Here is a 24082-nt window from a genome sequence, read left to right on the forward strand (position 1 = left end):
ACCAGAAAAAAGCAGATTTGTATTTATAAATGTCTGAAATACTAAGCAGAAATGTTTTAGGATAACTGACTTCAGATCAAAATGTCTGTAGTTTCCTGGAAAAATAATTGATTTATCCTACCTATTTAAAATTACGTTGCCTGTCTGATGTCCAGAGAAGTCATTGGTAGAAAGCACTCTATAGTTGCACATTTGTAATTCAGTAGTTAAATTATCATGGATAAGATAATCCGTAGCCAGATATACTTTATATAGAAGAATGTTTAAAAGTAAGGAGGGACTAGAGAGATTCTCTTTTTACAGATTAGTTTATTGAGGCAGAGTTGGCATAATAAAAAAAAGTAGATTAGTGAGTGAAACAGTAAGGATATTTGAATTGTCCTGGTTGTAAAGAAAAGGAATTAATAGGTTTTAATGGTTGAGATACATTGTACAGGACAAACCAGTATTTTTGGTTAGGAAGGATATATTTTCTTAGAAGGTTCCCTGTGGTAACAGTATTGCTGGTAGAGATGCTGATAAAGCATTTGATTTCTTTTTGAAGTTTGTGTATGAGAGCAAACCCTTGGTTTTATTGATAGCCAGTAGCTTTAACCTTAAGCAAGGTATCAAACACAAATAATGACAAAGGATTAAATGAAAAAAATATTGTTAACATTAACATTTTGATAATGTGTAAGAGTTATAAAGAGACATAATCTAGTTTATCATTTGGAATGCAGACTTCCTTTTTTTTTTTTTAACCCCCCCCATAGGATGAGGTTTAGGCTGATTGTTCTAACTCCCTCCTTTTGGTTTTTAGAAACCTTGTAAAGTGCTCTCACATTTGTTTTCACTTTAGTCATTCTTCTGTTAAGTCTTCTGGAAACTAACTCCTCCACCCAACTCCCCCCCTCCAAATAATACCAGCAATAATAATAGTAATAATCATATTGAACATGCAGGGATGTTCATGATTTTATTCTGTAGTGTCACCTAGGCAGGAGAAGGAAGAGAGAAATCATGAGAAAAGAATCAGTGTATCTGTTCCTCTGGTACCTTGAGATCTGTAATTGTGGTTATATGAATAGTTTAATGGTATAGCTTGACATTACAAATTGGGTCACAAAAAATAGAAGTGAGGCGATTTTTAAACTTGAATGTTCATTATTACCAGATGAGTGGACATGAGGTTCTCCAAAGTCTCAAGACTTAGTGGCAAGGTTATATGGTATAACAGGGTATAAAACACGGAATGGAATAAAAGGAACCAGATATAAGCAGCCATAAAGCCATTTTAAAATATCATGTTAAGTATTTTTTTCTACAAAATAGGAAATTATAACTGAAGATGTATGGATCTTGTATGTGTAAGGGCCTTCTGTTTATGAATTGTATTACATGTCTTAATACTTAATGTGCAGTCATCAAGTACAGTACAAATGGTGTTTATTAGGATGGCCATAACATATTCTAAAATAAGTTTTAGATAGTTGACAAGATGACTTTTTAATTTTTTTGAATCTGAATCTTTTAACCTGTTGAAAACAATCTTTTTCAAGAGTCTTATTTTTCCTTTAAAGCCTAAATTATATAGATCTGTGATTGAAGATGTTATTAATGATGTGAGAGACATCTTTTTGGATGATGGAGTGGATGAACAAGTCCTGATGGAACTAAAAACTGTGAGTTTGTCTCTTTTTTTAATATTTATACTTTCCCCCACTAAGGACATGTTCTTCAACCACAAATGAATATGTTTCCATAGGATGAACATTTGACTCTGATTAAGGATGCAGTATAGTTTAGTGAATGGGTGGTGGTTTTAAATCCCAACTCTACCATCCAGTCTTCCTCTGAACTCAGGCAAGCTACTTTTATTTCAGTTTCCTTAGACGAAGATAGGAATTGGTAGTATTTAACCTTAAACAGTTTTGAGGATTAGATGTACTAGCTACATAAAATACTTATCACAATGCCTACCCAATAGCACTAGCTATTGTTATCGAGTGGCTAACATTCTACATTTTATAGTCCAATTACTTGAAATGCCTGCAACTTTTTAAAATAATTTTTGGTCTTAATATACTTGGTTGTAAAATTGAATTTGTAGGATTGAAGTATTTAATTAAAAGAACTTTAGGTTCTTTGGTCAGATTTTTTTATGTGGTCCAAATGTTATATTTAAGATTACGTTTTATGTTCAGAGCTGGTTTTCTGTTTATTGGATTTAAACAGAAATATATATTTTTTTAATGATGATTGGTGAAATTGTGGAATATTTTTGCCCTCTTGATTAGAATAGGGTTCTCAAATTATATAATGTGTGGATTTCTGAGTTTTCTTCACAGGTGAACTAAACACCTAAGTCTGAAAAATCATAGACTTTCTTTCATTCTTTTCAAGTAAAATTGGTGTTCTATGAGAAAAGTGACTAGCTAACTCATAGCTAAAATGCACCTATGCTTTTCCTTGAGACAGTTGTTCATATGCAGCAGAAATGATTTATACATACTTCCAAGTCTGATGAAATTTATTCATGTATTGTGCTGATGTTAGAAAATTTGATTGCCTGATGTTCTGTAATGAAATGTGTTAACATTTGAAAGATCTGTATAATTCATTCAACTTTTATTTTCCAGAAGTTCATTGATATACAGTTTCAGATTCTAAATTGCTGAACTTTTAAGAAAACTTTGATCAAAATACCTTTTCTATCCCACCTATTTAACTGTAGGCCATATTTTCTTCTTTAACCAAAACAAAGCAAATGTAGGTAGAGGCAGATTTGAGAATACAGCTATTTTTCTTTAAGTCATTTCTCACCCTCAAGTTTTTATGTGGAAAATGTGATTATTTTCAGAAAGAATATTACTTATGTTTACATGTGGTGAATGTATTTTATTTCTTTTTTAAAATTATTTATTCATTCATTTATTTTTATGTGGTGCTGAGGCTCGAACTGAGTGCCTCACATATGTTGGGCAAGCACTCTGCCTCTGAACTACAGTGCCATCCCATGATGATTTAATTTCTAAATAAATTAATAAGTAAAACACAAACAAAAGGTCGTTTGAGGTTCTTGTTAATTTTTGAAAGAGATACTGAGTCCAGAGATCAAAAAGTGTTAATATTGCTGGTTTATAAATTGAATATTGAGCTCTTTTAAAGCTATGTCTAAAAATATAATCACAGTAAGCAAATAGGAAGATTTGTTTTGCTCTTATTTATTCATTCATCTGAGGTGTAGAGGCTGAAAGTTAGCAACTCATTAAGTAAAACAAATATCTTTACTGTAGTGTTGAAATATGTCTTAGTGTGTTTCAGTGTCTGAGCAACTTCTCTATATTCAGTAAGAATCTGCCCATGTGAGGAAGGGGGGAAAAAGCTTGAATAGAAATGAGGAAATATTTACCCTGAGAAAAATACAAGATTTATGAATAGTGAAGAGTAAGCATCCAAAAATGCAAACGTAAGAATGCCAACTATGATATGAGTTGGAAGAACAGTATAAACTATTCAAAGAGCATAAAATATCTCAGGGATATGAATAATGAGAGAACAAGCTTATTTTGATTTCTTAGTATAGCTGGCATGTTTTTTTTTACAATTAATGTTATAGTCATATAATGGTTGTCATCGTAGTTCTGCCACCTTATGTGGAAGTTATAACATTTATAGTTGTAGAAAATCAGTCCTAATGACTAATTTATCCTAGGTCAAGAGTGTAGTGGTCAGTCCAGGTTGTTATCAATTCTTGGTTTGTACATTGAAAATCTGGAGAATTGATCATTTTCTTACATTCCTGATAGAAGCAAGAAATTAAAAAGAAAAGTTCTCTTTAAAATCAAATATCTTGTCAGGGGTGGTGGTGCATGCCTGTAATCCCAGTGGCTCCAGAGGCTGAGGCAGGAGGATCACAAGTTCAAAGACAGCCTCAGCAAAAGCAAGGTGCTAAACAACTCAGTGAGACCCTGTCTCTAAATAAAATTCAAAATAGTTGGTTGGTAGTGTGGCTCAGTGGATGAGTGCCCCTGAGTTCAGTCCCTGGTACCAAAAAAAAAATCACATCTTTACTCGCACTTCTATTATATTTGGCTTTTTAAGTATGGGTGGATATTCTATAGGTCATGTGGTGATATTTAGTTTACTGGGTAATTTTAAATGACAAAAGTTTGGACTTATTTAGACTTTGAATCCTCAGCTTCAACCACAGTGCTTAGCATATGCAGTTGGCATTCAGCTGAGTTGATTAAAAACAAATGGGGCTCCAGAAAATAACTGAACAAAGTAGTTTGATATTTTTATTTTTAAATGGGGTATATTCTAATATGCTCAGTTGTATAGGAGTTAAAAATAAAACTCTTAGCCTAAACTGGAGCTGGGGTTGTGGCTCAGTGGTAGAGCGCTCACCTAGCATGTGTGAGGCTCCAAGTTTGATCCTCAGCACCACATAAAAATAAAAGTATTGTGTCCAACTATAAAAAAATAAAATAAAAACTCTTAGTCTAAACTAAGTTTGTTATTTTAATTCTCTGCGCTAAATTTCTTTAGGATTTGCTGAGTGTGTGCTAGATTTAACAGCCAGCCAGCACTGTCCAATACAACTTTCTACAATGATGGGAAATATATATATATGTATATATATACACATATATGTATATGTATATATATACACATATATGTATATATACACACACACATATATATATATAAAAAATATGTTTTATATATTTATTTATTTATTTTAGTTGTAGGTGGACACAATATCTTTATTTTATTTTTATGTGATCCTGGGGATCTAACCCAATGCCTCACACATGAGCCACATCCCCAGCATAAGATTCTATATTTATGTTCTATATAGTGTCACTAGCTGCAGGTGACTATCATGGACTTAAAATATAATTAAAGGAACTGAAGAATAGAATTTTTATTTATTTTGGATAATTTAAATTTAGATCACTGCATGTGGCCAGTGACTACCATATCGGATTGTGCAGGTTTAGATGTTCTTGTTAGTAAAACTAACATTAATTTTATATTTTATGACTCATAAAGACATTGTAATTTAGTTCTAGTCCCTTCTGTCCTTTTTGTTTTTTTGGCCATTTCACAAATTCTTATCAGAAGCTGCATAAAGCTACAAAGGAAATCATGGTGAATTACATTATGATTTAGTATGTGTAATGAGAATCCATGTAATTTAAGGGTCCCATAGTTAATGCAGAAAAAGTGATACACACAAAAAAGTTTAGCCCAATTCTTAAGGTTATTTGTTGAACCACTGTGGGCCTACTTTTTTTAATGTGTGGATTATTAGAAATAGAGAAGGTATTGAAAATAGTTCTGTTGGTAAATTCATATTTGAATGGAAAATGTGTTTTGGATTTGTAAGTGACTAGATGGTAATGACAGTTTAGAATTCTCTTCAAAGTGAATGATAAAATTATCTCGATTTCCAAACTGTCAGAGACCTACCCAAATCCAAACAGTAAGTATCATGTGAACACATGGCCTGTTTTTAATGAAACAACAGGAAGAGTTTCTTCAGTTGGAAAGAAGTTTGCCTGTTTCTAGTTCAGGTTTCTCAACCTTGGCACTGTTGACATTTTGGACTGTTTGTTACGGGGCTGTCCTTTTCATTGTAGGATGTTAGCAGTATAATTGTCTTCTGCCCACTAGATGCCAGTAGCACCTTTCAGTTGTGACCAAAAATGTCACCAGACATTGCCAAATCTCTCTAGGGGAGTGGGGGCAAAATCACCTCCAGGTGAGAAACACTTCTCCGAATGTATTCTAGTTATATATAGATACTTGATTTACTCTGGGTATATAGAATTTTGGACCATAAATTGAATAATAATCTATTTCTACTTCATTTGCTCTTCGGGAAAGCTGTGTGTCTCTGACATTTCTTGGTAGGAAAAATTAGCCTTTAGTAGCTAGATAAAAATGTGAAAAATAGGAGAATTCTTCAGAATTTCTAGCCTAGCATACTGTGAGGAAGCAGTAAGTAGGTTCATCTTATTTTATAAGATAAGAAAGCAGACTCGGACTGTGATTTGATAAGAACTTAAAAGTGGTAGAGATGTGAAACTTTTTATCTCCTGTGATGTGTATAGTAGAATGAAGGTACCAAGGCTGTGATTTAACAGTTTATAGTTTAACAGTTGATATCCTGTTAACAAACAGGATGTTTTGCTAAATAAAATTATGTAAGAACATGGTTTGGTGATGGGTGGTCAGAGTTGCTTTTATGAGTCATTTATTACTTGCTTTGAGTGCAGCAATGTAGCTAAGAGGTTAGGAGTTTGGATTAGAGCTGGAATTAGAGTGAGACAGACAAGGTACCTAGGTTGTAAAAATTTTTAAAGAGATGGGGTTCAGATCTGACTATGATACTAGAGTCAGGCTGACTGGATTATATACTAGTTCTGTCTACTATTAGTTGGTGCTCTTGGGCAAATTACCTAACTTCTTGTTTTTCAGTTTTTTCTTCTGTAAAAAGGAGATGATAATGTCTATTTTATAGGATTTTGTAAAAAAACATTCTGTACATGTCAGACTAATAAGTCTGTGTAATACAGAATTCAGTAAATCTTAGTTACTAAAATATCTAGTCAACATTTATACAAATGTATATCTCAAATCATTTTAGGAACAGAAAATGAATTTTCTGCATGTCAATTTTTAGAGACCTGGGCAAGGATTGCTGAAGTGTAGGGCTCCCAGAAATAATAGCTATTTGTTGAGGGAAATGGAGTACTGTAAAAATGCAAGATGGAGGCAGTTTTTCCTATATTGTTAGTAAAAATAAATAGATAAATAACTCAGTATTCCTGGTTGTCTTCAATAGTATGATTACTAATGTCAAAACAGTGTTAACGCTGGGTGCAGTGGTGCACACCTGTAATTCAAGTGGCTCGGGAGGCTGAGGCAGGAGGATAACAAGTCAAAGCCAGCCTCAGCAACAACAAGGCACTAAGCAACTCAGTGAGACCCTGTCTCTAAATAAAATACAAAATAGGGCTGGGGATGTGGCTCAGTGGTAGAGTGCCCCTGGGTTCAATCCCCTGTACAAAAAAAAAAGAGAGAGAGAGAAAACAGTGTTAACATTGTTTAACAGTTGATATCCTGTTAACAAATAGGATGTTTTGCTAAATAAAATTATATAAAAATGAAATTGAAGAGAAACTAAACATTCAATCCATTCAAACTTCACATTATTTGATGTTTAGGCTTAATACTTGTATTTACATGGCATTGTTTTTATTTTTTTCATATCAAAACAGTATTTTGGTACTTGGTAAGTACTGATTCTCAATGAATTATACCAACCAATCCCTATAAAGCTTTTGGAAATTTGTAGGACCATGTTTGTGTGTCATTAGACTATTAGACACCTGGCATTTAGTAGGCAAGAGCCAGGACTATGTTGCATTTCCTTCACATTTCCTGTGGACTGTCCTTTACAATAAAGAATTGCTCTGCCGAAAATGTCAGTAGCCTCCTAGAAAACAGTAGTTTGTTTCTCTGTTTTTTCTTTGGAAAAAAAAAAAATACTAAATGACTGCTAAATACATTGTCAAAATGTCAGATCATGAGGATAAGGCAGTCTGTAGTTGATATCAATATGACTTAATAGAGAAGGTAGACTTAGTGTGATTACAAAAATAGAGACATCTCTAACATATATAGTGAGTGATTGCCTTTTTTTTTTTTTGAAGCTATATGACTTTGCCATTTGTCTTGTTTTGGGAATTTTGAGGGAAGACAGCTGAATACGAAGAATACTGTATTCTGGAAACTGCAGGTGTTTTGCTATTGTTAGAAAATAAAGTTCAAGATACAGTAGCATTTGGCTTATGGTAACACATGTCATGCTAAGGAACTTGATCTGTAGAGTGTGAGGATTATTTGGGGTGCTAGTTAAAATGCAAGTTTTGAGGATTATATGGAACTCAGGAATCAGTACAGTAGAGACCCCTTACCCAGAGTTTCATTTTTCAGGGTTTCTTTTTTTTTTTTTTTTTTTTCCTGTTACCGGAGATAGAACTCAGGAGCACTCAGCCACTGAGCAGCATCCCCAGCCCTTTTGAGACAGGGTCTCACTGATTTGCTTAGTTGCTGAGACTGGGTTTGAACTCACGATCCTCCTGCCTCAGCCTCACTAGCCGCTGAGATTATTATGGGTATGCACCACTGCACCCATCTCAGGGTTGCATACATGTGGTCAGCATTAAATGGGAAATTCTAGAAGTAAATAGTAACTTTTAAATTGCTTGTTTTGAGTAGCATGATAAAGTCTTTCTCCAGCCATTTTCATATTGCCCAGGACATGAGTCATCTCTTTGTCCAGTGTACCCATACGCTGTTCACTCGTTAATTACTTAGGGAATGGCTCAGTTGTATCAGATCAACTTTTACAGTATTTGTGTTTGGATAACCCTTATATGGTACCTGTTGTGTCAATGCCAGTGTTATTCATCTCACTTCATCTCAGCAGGTAGGCATCATATCATCTCACATCATTGTAAGAATCAAGGTGAATACAGTACAATTAAGATTTTTTAAAATCTCTTATTACGTGTAATTCATAACTTAGAATTTATCATAGGTTTGTACATATAGGAGAAAACCCCATTATATAAGGCTTAGTATGCTTTCAGGCATCCACTGTAAGTCTAGGAACATATCCCCTAAGTATAAGAGGGGATTACTGTATTCCAGGTTATAGAATATGTATCTACAGGTTACAGTTTGTCATAGGCACCATTTTTAAGTAGAAGATATATTTATAAAGTTTAGAACATTCACGATGGTGACTGTGTAGAGCAATGTTTTCTCAAACTTTTTGTCTAGGACTCTCCTTTAAAAGTAATAGTATTTAACATTTTGATTAAATATAGTTTTAAATTTTTTGATCCAACATTACATAAATGTGTGTATAACAAATCTGCAAAACGTTTTACTCTGCATTTTCTTTTCAGTTTTGATTTTATTACAAAAACAATTCTAAATTTGTGTGTGTGTGTGTATGTGTGTGCACACGCGCGCCACTAATGGGTTGTGATCCTTATTTTAAACAAGCAACAGAATAACTGGGACAGTTTGTTAAAGTAGCTTGTTGGCTTCACCTCTAGGGGTTGCTGGTGCAGTAGGTACAGGATGGGACTTAAGAATTAGCGTTTTAACAAGTTCCTGGTGATACTAATGCTGTTCGTCCAGGACCACATTTTGAGAACCTATATAGTAGAGGCTAGATTGAAAAGACAAGTTTCCACTGGAATATAAGCTCTCTGAAGACAAGAATTTTGTTGGATTTGTCTACTCTGTTTTTTCAATGCCTGAAAGAATGCATGACTCGATTCAGGAAGTTCAGTGAACTCTGTTATTACATCAGTACCCTTTTCAGTAGTTCTGAGGGGAGGAACCAGGGCCATAATAGTGTGGATAGATTGAAGCATTGCTTCAGAAGGAAAATTGACAATATTGTTGGAGTCTTATGGTGGAATCTAATTCCTTAGGTTGTTGACTTGTTAACCTTGGTGAATTGTGATACCCACCACTTAGCTGCACATAATATGTAATGAATATTTGTCATCATCACTGAAGCTTTATTGTATGGTCTAGATTGCAGTAGCTAGACCCAGAGGTGCTTTATCACTTGAGCTTATCTCTAGCTCTATTTATTTTTTATTTTGAGACAATAGTCACTATGTCTCCCTAGCCTCCTGAGTTCCTTTGGTTACAGACCGGGGCCACCATACCCTGCTAACTCTAGAAAAATTGAAGTGATTAAGGTATAACTCAGTGGTGTGGAGTCCCATGTTTAGTATGCATGAGGATCTAGGTTCAATCTTTGGCATCCAAAAAAATTGTTTTTAAGAAAATTAGTTTTTATAAGATAATTTCTAAAATCATTAATAGTACTTTTTTAAAAAAACTTGATTTTTTGCCTCAATAATCTAGATTTTGTTTTGTTTTGGAAGAGGAAAGGAGATAGGTTTGGGTGACAGAGTTTGAAACATTGTAATGTGTTTTATTAGATGTATAAGCACCTATTTTGACAGTGTGTTTGTCAGTGCTAGGAACCCACTTTACAGAGATGAACCCGACACAGTTTGGACTTTCAGAAAGCACTGCTTTGTTACCACAGGAAAAACTGGTTTTAGTTTGGGATTTGCATAGGCCTAGATTTAAGAGCTGGAAGTGAGAAGTAATTAATGCAGTTTTTCTTATTTTTAGATGAGGAAAGTGCCTGAGAGATAAATGATTCGGTCATATTAATAGCCAAACCAGGATTAAATGTTTCTGGATTTCTGGTATAATGCTCTATTACTCAATTAATACCATCACTAAAAAAAATAGTAACAACAACTAATATGTATTGGTCACTGACTTTAGACTCTGTTGGTGTTTTTTGTTGTTGTTGTAGTTGTTTTGTTTTTGAACATATTGCTTAATCCTTAAAACAACCATTAATAGATATTGTTTCATCTTTGTAAGAATCAATTTCAGGTAAGACTAATTACTGGGGTTACTGGGGGAAGGTTGCATTGGGAAATTTCAGTAAGATGTGCTAGAATTGTTATTAGCATGTAGACAAAGATCTAGAATGTCTGGAGTGGGAAAGGGTCAGGAGATTATGGAAAACTTCTGTATGGCAGGGATTTGGAGAAACTGCTAGAAAGTTCACATGAGTTAGGGAATATTCCAAGAGCAGATCCTAAATGAGAAAAACAGTTTCTGTAGATCCTTGGGTGCAAAATGACTGAATTCTTTCATTTGTGTTTTTAAGAAACAGGATTGAGGCTTTAAATTTAACACTGAATGTGGTAAAAAAGAAAATATGTTAGGCAGAAGGTTGAAAAAGTTGCAAATATTTTATTTTTCTCCCTTTTTTGGTCCATTTCACTGACCCTCCCCCTATCACATGAATACTAATGTTTGTGACTAGAAGTATTTCAGATTTTGGAATATATGCATATACATAACGAAGTTCATTTGTGTTTCATATGTACCTTATGCACATAGCCTCAAGTTAATTTTGTACAATACTTTTAATAATTTTGTGCGTGAAACAAAGTTTATGGTGTGGAATTTTCCACTGTGGGATCATATCAGTACTCAAAAAATTTCAGATTTTAGAGCATTTAAGATTTTTAATGTTTGGATTAGGGACTCTCATTTTACTAAGAGAAGATGTTAAGCAGAAAATAATCTTTGACATAATGGGAGGAATAGGGAAATTTCAGGTAATATGGAGGATTCCAAAACCTCCATGACCATCAGGCATTACTGTTACCTTATGTAGAATTGGATAGATGAGAAATTGCGGTTTTCTAACCAGGGGATTGCCTCTGTGTTTCTTATTTGCCTGATTAAGAAGAGATGAATTTATCTATTTATGTTCTGTATCTATTTTTGGAGAGTCAGGAAGTTTTGTATTAAGGAAAGAGTATATAGAAATAGGTTAGTAAAGGTTTGGATACTGCAAAAGATAATCTTCACTTACTAAAAAAATTGTTTATATGAAACTCTTTGCTAAATAATATCTGCCAATTACTGTAAAAAGATTGAAGATAAAAAGAGAAATCAAGAAAAATCTCTTCAGTACTCAAAGTGGTAGAAACAAGGTTTAATTCTTTTTTTTTTAAGGTTTAATTCTTTTAAGATTTGTTTTCATTATTCTTTATACTTGGTTAAGAAAGATGGGTTTCATTTTTTGTGGTTGTATCAGTTTCTAAAATGGAAGAGATTTATAAACAGATAATAATAGTATATTTTGTCCATATATCCAGAGTTATTTATATGACCTTCACTTAGAAATCTTATGTTCTTTGCCTTAGTTATGGGAGAATAAACTAATGCAGTCTAGGGCAGTAGATGGATTTCATTCAGAAGAGCAACAGCTTTTATTGCAAGTTCAACAGCAGCATCAACCCCAGCAGCAGCAACACCACCACCACCACCACCATCAGCAAACTCAACCTCAGCAGACAGTACCTCAGCAAGCACAGACCCAGCAGGTTCTTATTCCTGCATCACAGCAAGGTGAGACTGAATTTGTTTTCCTACTCTACAGCTTAGCAGTGATTTAAAAGAAAATAACTCTAGGTTTCTTGGATCTTCTTTTTTAAGAGTCATCTGGTAGATTAAAAAAAAAATTGAAAATAAGACTATATTGCTTTTTTTTTTTTTTAATTGCTTTGTTTTTCTTCCCCTATTTTGATTGGGTTTGTGTTTATACATGTTCGTATAAAATGTATATAGTAATGATAATCCCATATTTGAAAGCCTAAAATCATGTTCAGGTAAGTTTATTATTTTCTTTTGAGAAACTCAGACAGTGGTGTATTTCCTAGAAGTTTATTTACTAACAGGTTAATTATTTTATGTGGTAAAATATTTATCTGTATTTTGTATGGAACCTGTTCCTTTAAAAACATGCTTTGAGTTTAGCTTTTATCCATATATCTTAAACATAGGAGGGATTGTATAACTTGGGAAATCGGAAAATTCAGTCTCATAGTCATTTATGTTTATAACAGTTTACTTTATATTACTTGGTTTAAAACAAAGAAACAATTATTTATAGACTAAGTTTGTAGTGCTTTGCAATATGCAAGTCATAGTACTGTTTTAGTAATGCCTTATGGGGCTTTTGTGAAATAGTTCTTAGCTCCATTTCACAGTTGAGGAAAATCCGGGCCCTGGGAAGTCTAAGAAGCATGATCCATTACATACAGAAAATATTTTTTTTTCTCAATGATATCATCTGTTTAGTTGTAAAATTTCCTAAGTATTCTAATTCAGTTTCTTGTTATTGGAGAGGAGAATAAAAGTAAATTAAGTAACCATTTAGCTACCTCTTTGTTTCATCTGAGAGACTATATATAAGACGTGACATTGATAATAGTAGATAGGTCTGTTGGGTTATTTTACGTAATTTTTATCCTTTTCGTTTTATTTGATGACTGTTCCTCCTATTGCTTATAGGCTTGGCACTAGGATTTTATGTCATCATAAATTAATTTGATTTTCTTCACTCAGAGAATATTAGGATAATGGGGTTTATTATCTGTCTATTCTCTGAAATTTGCGGAATCTAACACTTAGGTAACGTTGCCATTATTTCTGACTTGTACTTTTTAAACAGTTGATGAAAGTGCCTTGATTATGGTAACTGTCAAGGTGGGAGAAAAGCAACTGTAGATTTAAAAAACAAACAAAACCCTAATATTAACTTTTTGACCTTATTTTTAATGAGTTAGTAAGTCGCTATAACACTGGCATATTACATTATGTCAGTTAAACAGTTAGTGTAGAGTTAATAAAGCAAGATTAAATTAAGTTTTAAAATTCCCAGCTTATTTAGGAATGCACAGAAATGTATATGTTTAGGTGTTAGGTATTTTTTTGTATTTCTAAATTCTTTTGCATTTTTATGTGTTTCATTTAAGTAATTTTTATTACTTTTCCATATAGAGTGGGTATATCACAGCTTTTGTTTTTCATAGAAATTTAAAACCTTCTGAGATAAATGGTTGAAAGTATTTGAATACAAAAAATGTGGAAAAATTCATAGACATTTAAAATTATAGACATTTCTTGTGATTATGAAATAGCCTGATGGTTCCTTGTTTGTATGTGTTCTTGATTTTTTTTGTAGCCACAGCACCACAAGTTATTGTTCCCGATTCAAAGCTTATACAGCATATGAATGCATCAAACATGGTAAGATTCAGAACATTTAGATTTGCTTTTCTTATTTTAATCCAAATTGTGATTATTCCTAGGCATATTGTAAGTTAACAACTTATAGATTGAGCAAAACAGTTTTGATTTTTAAAAGATTGCTGGGTTTGTGTTTATACATGTTTGTATAAAATGTATATAGTAATGATAAATTTGAAGTTTAGATTGGTACTAAGACTCATAAAATTAGGCCTGGGGATGTAGCTCAGAGGTGAAGTGCCTGCCTAGCACGCTCAGCACCCTGGACTCAAATCTCCAGTAACACCCCCCCACACATACAAACACAAACACTCTCAATACACAGAGAGATGCACAAAATTAGGAATTTTCTGTTTTAAAACATCAAAAGAATGATGCTTTGTGGGCATTATTTCATCACCTATTTTTGAACAACAGTTCTAGGAATTGACCAAATCTATTATACCACATATAGTTCTGTTTCAGAAGATCTGTTAATCACAAGAGATCAGGAATGCTAAGAATTGTAAACTTTTAAAAAATTAAAACAATCTGTTTGGATAATTCAAGGTAATGTTTTTAAAAGAACAAATTTAAAAATGTTTGCTCCTATTTAACCATAATATGGTTTATGTTATGATCTGTAAATTGTTATCTTAAAATGCATTTGAAACAGTTGAGTTATATTAGAATTTTGATAGTTCTATCAAATGTGGTATAATATACAACTGTAAAATTGAAAGGATTCCTTCAGATCCTTTTACCTATATTCTTTACTCTTTTTTTTAACATTAAAACACAGTCTGATTATTTGTTCAGTACTTTCTTGTAAATTGCCTTTGTTTATTTTGTTTAAAATAATCAGACTGTTAATATCCTAGAAGTGTCTTAGCTTTGACATTTCATTATTAAATTCAGCCAAAACTTCAAAAGTAAAAATCCTTGTTTGTAATCTTCTCTCAGTCTATGTAAGTAATGCTAGAAATGAGATCTCTATTTTTTTGAAAAAAAAAGTAATGTTTATATGAGTTTTTTGTTTTGTTTTGGTGTTATTTTTGGTACCTAGGATTGAACCAAGGAGTTACATCCCCAGTCCTTTTTATTTTTGATTTTGAGCAGGATCTTGCTAAGTGGCTGAGGCTTGCCTCAGAGTTTTGATTCTCCTTCCTCAGCCTCCTGAGTTGCCGGGATTACAGGTGTGTGCTACCATGCTCTCAAAAAGCAATGTTTTAAAAAAATCACTTCCACTTTGTGAGTGGTAAGTTGTGAACCACAAAGCTCTTTTGTGGTTTATAAGTCAAATAGACAGCAGGACTTACCAGACAAATAAGGTGCTGCTCCTGCACCTTACCAGCTTCACAGATTTATACACTGGAGTGACTGCAGATTTCTGAGATAGTAGAAATTGTATTTTTGAATTCACAAATATCAAGGATCTGTTTTATGGGCTGGGAGTGGTGGCACATGCTTTTAATCTTAGCAATTTGGGTGGTTCAGGGAGGAGGATTGCAAGGTCGAGGCCAGCCTCTGCAACTTAGCCAGATCGTAAGTGTGAGAGACCCTGTTGCAAAATAAAAAGTTTAAAGGGCCGGATATATAGCTGAGTGGTAAAATTCCCTTGGGTTCAATTCCCAGTACTCAAACAACAACAAAATTAAGATTTAAAAAAAAAAAAAAAAAAGGATCTATGTTTATACTTCAGTTCAAGTTAATAGAATCTTTTTTTTTTTTTTGCATGTAAATCTTAAAATTCCTTGCCTCAGAAGTATTATCTCATTTTAACAGTTTTATTATTTCCTAGGGAATTATGTAAATTATAACAAAATTTTGGCAGAATCACCTGGAGTAGATGCTTCTAATTTTGAAGAGTTTTAAATGTTGTGGGAGAGAATTTCAAATTTAATAGTGTTTTAAGAGATGAATCAAATTAGTAGTTGATTTCTTATGTGTACTGCTTAGGTCTCTGACATTGGAGAATATATATTTAAACAGATTATAGTTTAGAAACTTAAATCAGTAAAATAGGTTATCATTTACATTTTACTTTGTTTTTAGTTAGTGTATTATGCATGTTCTGAAAGATAATCTATAAAGGCTCTTCACCAGTAAAAGTGTTCTGGGATTTTGTTTTGCATTATTATTCCCAATTCATATATATTCAGTAAGTAAAAATACTTCTGATTTTTCTCATGGCTTTGTGTACTTTAGAAATGAACATACTAAAATTATGTAATTTCATAAAAATAATAGGTAATATTACGTAATAACAGGTAGAAGGCTATTTCAGGGAACTTAGAGCAAACCAGTTTTCCAGGTTTTTGATACAAAATGATTGGTCTAATGCTGCATTTGTGTTAGGGCTGTTTCATAAAATACATGAAAAAATTTTCAGGTCATTAAATAAAAGGTGATTATGTATGGTGCATCATCACTCAGCAAATACCTATTGATTAACTTGAATGTGTAGAAAGTGTATCAGGTGGTTATTGTGTTATATATGCTGTAAAAAATGGTTTATTGCTGTAGCAAGATCTGTTATCTTAGAAGATATGAATTAAGGCATTTAATATTCCTAAATATCAGTAGCAAGTGGTTGCTTACTATGTTTCTTAAATTTAACTTACCTTTATTTGCCTATAATTTATTTTAAGTTGAGTGGTTAAGTATCTAACTTATTAAAGAAGAACTGGTGAGCTCTAGCTGTCATCTGAAGAAATTCAGGGAATTTACACTGAAGAAGTAGAAGTTAATTAGGCCTATCCAATGGCAACACAAACCCCATTTTCTTTAGAAGTTATACCTTAAAATCCCAAACTAGATAGATGTATTAGTAACTGAGCTTAGTATAGTTTTCTAAGTTTGTTAACTCCTCTGGTATTAATTTCTCCAAAGCTTGCTTGCTTGGCTTGTTTATTATATTTATATCCCTAAGCTTATTCAAATATAGGTGTTTGTAAAAATGTGTAGGTTAAATTAAGTATATGAAAGTTTCATACCTTAAGATTGAAAGGGGATGGAAAAATAAAATACCTAAATATAATAACAGTGAGATACATGAATAAAATGTATAAAACATATAGAGAATGGTGTAATTCTTTTGCAAGAAAGCTAGAGGAGAAACAATTTCTGGAAGCAATAAATTATTTTTTTAATTTAAAAAATGTCAGAATAGGGCTAGGGCTGGGGCTGGGGCTCAGCGGTAGCATACTTGCCTGGCATGTGGAGGCACTGGGTTCAAGTCTCAGCACCACATATAAATACATAAAGGTCTATAAACAAATTTTTAAAAATTTAAATTTTTTTTTAAAAAGTCAATATAATCCCATCCATATTTTTATAACTTGAATGTTACATAGTAACTCTATTTTAAATAATGGAAATTAAAGTTGATGACTTAAGATTTTGAGGATTTTTTTGGTATTAATCTGTACACAAGGGAAGTAATGCTATACTTTAAGAGAAGTCTTCAGATACAGTCTTCTGTGGGTACTTGTTGATGATAGTACACATTTAAAAAATTAAGAAACAAAGACACTTATACTTTCCCCCAACTGTATTAATTAAAAACAAGGAATTGGGTGTAAGGAAGCAAAGACTAGGAAAGGAAGTGATCATGGAATGGTTATTTCATATATTTTATTTATGTATTTATTGCATTGTTAATGTGGGTTTCCCAAAAATGTATAGATTGAATATATAAAGGATCTGTACCTTAAATCTTAAAGATTGACAAGGTAGGAAAAAAAAATACCTGGGAGATAAACAATTACACTGTTCTATTTAACTGCTTAAAATAATTAAGTAGGTTATGTAAGCTAAGGTCTTTTTTATTTGCATCATTTTATCAAATGGTGTTTGGTCTTATTGTTAAAATTTCTATTTAGTATGTACCAAACAAAATTTCGTATACTACTAAAACATGCTAGTGATAAGCTGAAATGCTTTTATATATAATGTAGTTTTGATATTTTCCTTTTGTTTTTATTTTTTTCAAGAGTGCTGCTGCTACAGCTGCTACCTTGGCACTCCCTGCAGGTGTGACTCCTGTTCAACAGATATTAACAAATTCAGGTAATTAGGAATAACAGAACCATTGTTAAATATAATTCAGAAAATTGCACCATCTAACCCTTGTGTTTTGTCTTCATCGAAAGACAGTACTAATATTTCTTTTATCATTTGGTTTAGGTTGTTAAAATAATTTTGAGGGCTGTAACATACAACTGTAATCATTGTTGAGGATGCAATAGAGAAGATGAAAATTGCTCTTGAGCTTTTGATCGTGAATGAGAACCAACCCTATTATTGAAGAAGTATGGTTATATAGAAATGCTCGTTTACTGTATTACTAAGCATATTTATCTTGTCAAAGGAGATAAACTTGACTCATTTGAATTAATTTGTGTTTTCAAAGTAAATCCTATGGTGCCTTAAGAGCAAATTCATTGCATGCTATTAGGCATAGTCTCTCCTATTGATTGACTAAAGACCAATGTTTAGCATACGATTTTTGGTGATATTAGTGTTTGAAAACTTATCACATAGATTTATTTTTTAGTTGTCGATGGACCTATATTTTATTTTTTTATATGTGGTGCTGAGAATCGAAGCCAGTGCTTCACACATGCTAGGCACTTGTTCTACCACTGAGCTACAACTCAGCCCTATCCACATAGATTTTAAGTATTATGTCCCTAATCTTCATTTTATTGCCTTTTGGGAGGAGTGGTGGAGACTGGGGAAGTTGATTTACCATTGTGCCAAATCCCCAGTCCTTTTTAATTTTTGAGAGAGGGTCTTGCTAAGTTGCTGAGGGCCTCACTGAACTGCTGAGGCTGTCCTCAAACTTAGGATCCTCCTGCTCAACCACCAGGAATTCAGGTGTGCACCACTATGCCTGTCTGACCCAAACTTATTTTATTTGTATTTGTTACTTTGTTAATTTTCTAAATTTGTGAAGAACAAATTAGAGGCTTGTCTTATTACATATTTTATTAACATATGTTTGTTATTTCATTCAAGATCCTGGGTCATCTAAAGCAACCTATTAGGAGTGTTTGGTTCTCTCTCTCTCTCTCTCTCTATATATATAAGCCAGTCACATAATTAGTGATGACTGGTTCAGCAAACTTTTGTTTTTGTTTCTTCAAAGCTTTAAAAATGAATAGCCCATAAAATGTCTTATTTTCTTATTGCTTTCTTGACTGTTAGCATATGAACAAAGATAATTTAAGCTTAGTTCAAATCTTATATTCTGTTTTTAAAATCTTACTGAAAAACAGCTGAATGAGGATAATAAATTTGGAAAATGTATCATTTTAAGCAATGTGTCTGAACATGGGGGGAAGTTAGGGAAGGTATTAATTATAGTTTACTGTGTATAGATATTAGACCTTAAAAAAACTGTTAGATTTCTGACTTGATAATTCCTGGGTTTTTCAGTGGTTTGACATTTCTTTCTTTATTTTTTTATTTGAGACGGTCACTGCTAAAGTGATAACTTAGAACACATGATTTTTTTGCTTTAGGCCAGCTTCTTCAGGTGGTCAGAGCAGCCAATGGTGCCCAATATATCTTTCAGCCTCAGCAGTCAGTGGTTCTACAACAGCAGGTTATTCCACAAATGCAGCCTGGTGGAGTACAAGCTCCTGTTATACAACAGGTAAAAGAATTTTAGTTAAGATTCCTATGGGATTCCTTTTTCAACTTCTGTATGGATTCCTTGAGTGGGTCCCTTCCCTTTGCCCGTGGTTTTATATATACAAATACTTAGACTCAAGCAAATAAATGAATAACTTGGATAGCTCTTGTTGGTCAGTGTCTGGTATATAGACAATTAATGCTCACTAAATGAAGCATTTACCTTTAGCGGATATTTTTCTTTCAGAAATTTAAATGGCAAAATAGAAATTTAGTGGTTCAGTACTAGTTAAACATTGCTTTTGTACTTAGGTAGTAGTGTTAACTGTATATGAGATATGGACTATTTCTGGTGATTCTAATATTTGAACCAATTTCTTCCCTGTAACTAGTTCCTAATAATGTGGTTTTCTTTTGCTGTAGGTTCTTGCCCCTCTTCCTGGAGCGATTTCACCACAGACTGGTGTTATCATCCAGCCTCAGCAAATATTATTTACAGGAAATAAGACTCAAGTTATACCTACAACAGTGGCAGCGCCCACACCAGCACAAGCACAGATAACTGCAGCTGGCCAGCAGCAACCACAGGCCCAGCCTGCTCAACAGCAAGCTCCATTGGTATTACAAGTTGATGGAACTGGGGATACATCATCTGAAGAAGATGAAGACGAAGAAGAAGACTATGATGATGATGAAGAGGAGGATAAAGAGAAAGATGGAGCTGAAGATGGGCAGGTAGAAGAAGTAAGTCTCTAGTAAAAGACTTGGAAAGAGAGTTCAATCCAATGATTTCATTTTACAAAGGCCAGGTGTTTTTTCTGATATGTGGATGCTGATTCATAATGGGGGGCGGGGACAAAGGAAGAATGGAGGAACTTTGGATTGGGCAGAGGGAAGGGGGTATGGAGGTGGGAAGGATGGTAGAATGAAACAGACGTTATTACTCTATGTACATGTATGATTGCATGAATGGTGTGACTATGCATTGTGTACAACCAGAGAAATGAAAAGTTGTGCTCATTTGTGTGTAATGAGTTAAAATGCATTCTGCTGTCATAATAATTAGAACAAATAATTTAAAAAATAATAATTTTGTTTTATTTGGTGCCAAACTGACAAATTAGATCCTATTTTTCCAGAGGTTGTTAGGTGCTGTAAACATAAGACTTTAAAGATATAGTTAGATTCCTTTTCTTCTTCTTCTTCTTTTTTTTTTTTAAGGGAGAGAGAGAGATAATTTTTTTAATAATATTTATTTTTTAGTTTTCGGTGGACACAACATCTTTATTTTATTTTTATGTGGTACTGAGGATCGAACCCAGTGCCCCGTGCAAGCCAGGCGAGCGTGCTACCGCTTGAGCCACATCCCCCGCCCTAGATTCTTCTTTAATGTAGTGTTTAGATTGTTGTGGCTATATTTATCTTCATATAAAACATAATTATTTGCTATAACTGATAATAAATTTATATATCCCAAATAAAATTGTATTAACAAGGATAGTGAAGACAGTGCTGCCAATAATTCTAATTCCTGGGCTTATGCATTCATAATATGGCTTTAAACATATGTCATTGGTAGAACAGATAGAAAGTAGTTGATCTTTTGCTTAAGTAATTGAAAAGGAATGGCAACATTTGGCCAAGAAGGGAAACTCAAGAAAAACCAAATGTCAGATTGATTCAAAGCAATTTTTTTTGGTTTTGGACCATGTTAGATACCAGTATCTTAATAACCTTATCACCCTTTTAATGTCTTTTCTTCTAGAAACCTATTAATATGTTTGCTTTCTCTATTGTTCCAGGGTAGTTATTTGTGTCCAAATAACTACTTTGTGTCCAAAGATGCAATCTTTTTTATCTTTGCAAAAAGTTCTTCTAAATTAGCTAACTATTTTTTACAGTTTATTATTAAATATTGAATAAAAATGAATAAGAAATATTTAAAAATATAAATATCTTGATGTCCATATAGTTAAAAATTTTTTTTTCCATTCTGTGTGTTTTCTGGGGATACATATATGTGTTTCTTTTAAGTATTATACATAGCATAAATTTGGTGGATCCCGAGTCATGCACATCTTCAGCTTTACAATACAATCCCAAGTTGTACTAATCACATTCCTGCCATTCAGTATATAATTGTGTAGGTGTCAGCACATCTTCATCAGTTCCTATTATTGTCAGGCTCTTTAATTTTTGCCAGTCTGCTAGGTAGAAATATGTATCTTGTTTTGGTTTTAGTTTTTATTTTCTTGATTACTTGGCTTCAGCCTCTTTCCATGTATGTATTTTTTTAATTTGTATTTTATCATGTGGAAGTGCTTGTTCAAGTTTTCTGCCCATTTTGTTTTGTTTATACTGGGGATTGAACTACCACTGAGCCACATCCCCAACCCTATTTTTGTATTTTATTTAGAGACAGGGTCTCACTGAGTTGCTTAGTGCCTCCTTTTGCCTAGGGCTTTAAATATACAATTCTACCTCAGCTTCCTGAGCTGCTGGGATTACAGGTGTGTGCCACTGTGCCTGGCTCTGCGCATTTTTTATTCCCTATAATTTTGGGTTTTTTTTGTATTGCTGGGGATCAAACCCAGGACCCCTTGCATTCTAGTCAAGCACTGTACCACTGAACTATACCCCTAGCTCTTCTTTTTAATTTTGATGTCCCCTAATTGATATGTTCTTAGGTTTTCTTCTATTTGCTGATAGTATGGAAATACATAGAGCTTTTAATATTCATCATTGATGTACCCACCTACCTTATGTTTTTGTTAATTCTAATAATGCCTGTGTAGGTTTTTTGTATTTTCTTAAGGATGATAACATTATTTGTCAAAATGGCAGTTTTTCTTGCCTTATTGGCTAAGCCTTCCAGAACAATATTGATGAGAAATGGTGACAGTTCTTTTTTTTTTTTTTTTTAATATTTATTTTTTAGTTGTAGTTGGACACAATTCCTTTATTTATTTATTTATATGTGGTGCTAAGGATTGAACCCAGGGCCTCGCATGAGGTAGGCGAACACTCTACTGCTGAGCCACAACCCCAGCCCACTCTTGTCATGTTCTTAAACTTAAAAATAATCTTTCTTATGATTCACTAGTAAGTATATTTTGTTTTGTTTTTTGGATACCCTATATCAGATTAAGGATCTTCCTTTCTAAATTAAGAACTTTGCTTATCTTTGTTTTTTAAGACTATGAATGTTGTATTTTGTTAAATGTTTTCAGAAGCTGTTAATCATATAACTTCTCTCCCTTAGTCTTTCGTTATTAATGATTTTCATTAATTGGTTTGTTTGCAAACCATTATTGGATTCCTGGGATAGCAAAACTTGATCATTAAATATTACCCTTTTTATTTGAATTGTTGAATTGACTTTGTTCAGGACTTCTGCATGTGTATTCATGATAACTGTGATTCTCCATTCTCATATTCTTCTCACCAGGTCTTCAGGTTAGTGGTTGGTAGTCTCATTAAATAAATCTTGAAAGTTTTTTTAATATTCAACTTTGAATATTTTTTTTCTTTAAGACTGTATCTAATTCTTCTGTGAATATTTCTTAAAACATGCTGCTAAAGATGTGTGGACCTATTATCTTCGTTTTTTTTTAAATAATTTTTTTGTAGTGGTAGGTGGACAGAATGCCTTTATTTTATTTATTTATTTTTATGTGGTGCTGAGGCTTGAACCCAACGCCTCACATGTGCTAGGCAAGAACTCTTCCACTGAGCTACAGCCCCAGCCCAGTCTCCTTAGTTTTGATCAAGTATTCTGTTTCTTTTTAGACAATCTTGATAAATTCTATTTTTTAAGGATTTTCTATATATTTATATGAATTTCCAAATTGACAAGAATAAAATTAATCGTATTATCTTTGTAATACCAGAATCATTTGTAGTCATTTTTTTCTTACTGCTAATATATTTATTCCTTCTCTCTCTTTTTTCTTATTCAATCTTGTCAGAGTGTGTGGATTTCATTAGTGTTTTCAAAGAATTTGGCTTTTAGCTTTATTTTTTCTAAATTTTTTTTCCTACTTCATAAGTTTCTATTCTGATTTAACTTTTGTAGAGAAAATGGTCTGTGTGATTTATGAATCCTTAGATATGTTGAGACTTGTTTGTGGTCAGTTTTTAAGTATGCCATGTATTTGAAAAGAGTATGTATATTTGTTGCAGTTATTTGCAACTGTTTTCTGTATGTCTATTAGATTTAGATTGTCACTAGGTTTGTTCAGATATTCTGTATCCTCATTAGTATTTATTGTATGTTTGATCCATCATTGATTTACTGAATGAAATATGTTCTGCTCTTCTACTATGATAAGGGATTTGTTTCTCCCTTGTTGTTCTGTCACTTATTATATTTTGAGCCTAAAAATAGGTACATATAAGCTTAAAATTATATTTTCCCAGTGAATTGAATAATTACATAGCATCCTTATCACTAGTGATTTTTATTTATTTTATGCTAAAGTCTGTGTGATATTAATAGTCAAACCAGCTTCAGATTTGATTAGAATTTACCTTATACAACTTTTTTGTTCTTTCTCTTCCAAACTTTTTGGGTCTGTACACTTTTTAGTTGTCTTTTATTAGTGGAATATTGATATTTATGCTATTAGATTACATGAACAAAGTGCTGTTCGGTAAAGGGACAAATAGTCTTTACAGTAAATGATGCTGGGACAGCTGACTACAAACAGTTTGCCCCCTGCCTCATATCTTATACAGAAAT

General features: G+C 32.9%; 1 protein-coding gene and 1 non-coding gene across 2 annotated transcripts in view; both read left to right on the plus strand.

The window, feature by feature from the left end:
* Gtf2a1 (general transcription factor IIA subunit 1) overlaps window positions 1-24082 on the plus strand; it is a 37514-nt gene that overhangs the window by 2592 nt on the left and 10840 nt on the right. Inside the window, exons 2-7 of the mRNA XM_027931649.2 lie at window positions 1563-1664; window positions 11835-12039; window positions 13658-13722; window positions 17697-17772; window positions 19230-19363; window positions 19765-20085. Of these exons, the coding sequence (XP_027787450.1) occupies window positions 1563-1664; window positions 11835-12039; window positions 13658-13722; window positions 17697-17772; window positions 19230-19363; window positions 19765-20085 (903 nt within the window). The remainder of the gene's footprint in view (window positions 1-1562; window positions 1665-11834; window positions 12040-13657; window positions 13723-17696; window positions 17773-19229; window positions 19364-19764; window positions 20086-24082) is intronic.
* LOC114089793 (small nucleolar RNA SNORA79) lies at window positions 12957-13102 on the plus strand. Its single transcript, XR_003582236.1, has one exon. It is a non-coding gene; the product is annotated as a small nucleolar RNA SNORA79 (small nucleolar RNA).

Source organism: Marmota flaviventris, chromosome 2 (assembly GCF_047511675.1).
Source record: "Marmota flaviventris isolate mMarFla1 chromosome 2, mMarFla1.hap1, whole genome shotgun sequence".
Lineage (NCBI taxonomy): Eukaryota > Metazoa > Chordata > Mammalia > Rodentia > Sciuridae > Marmota > Marmota flaviventris.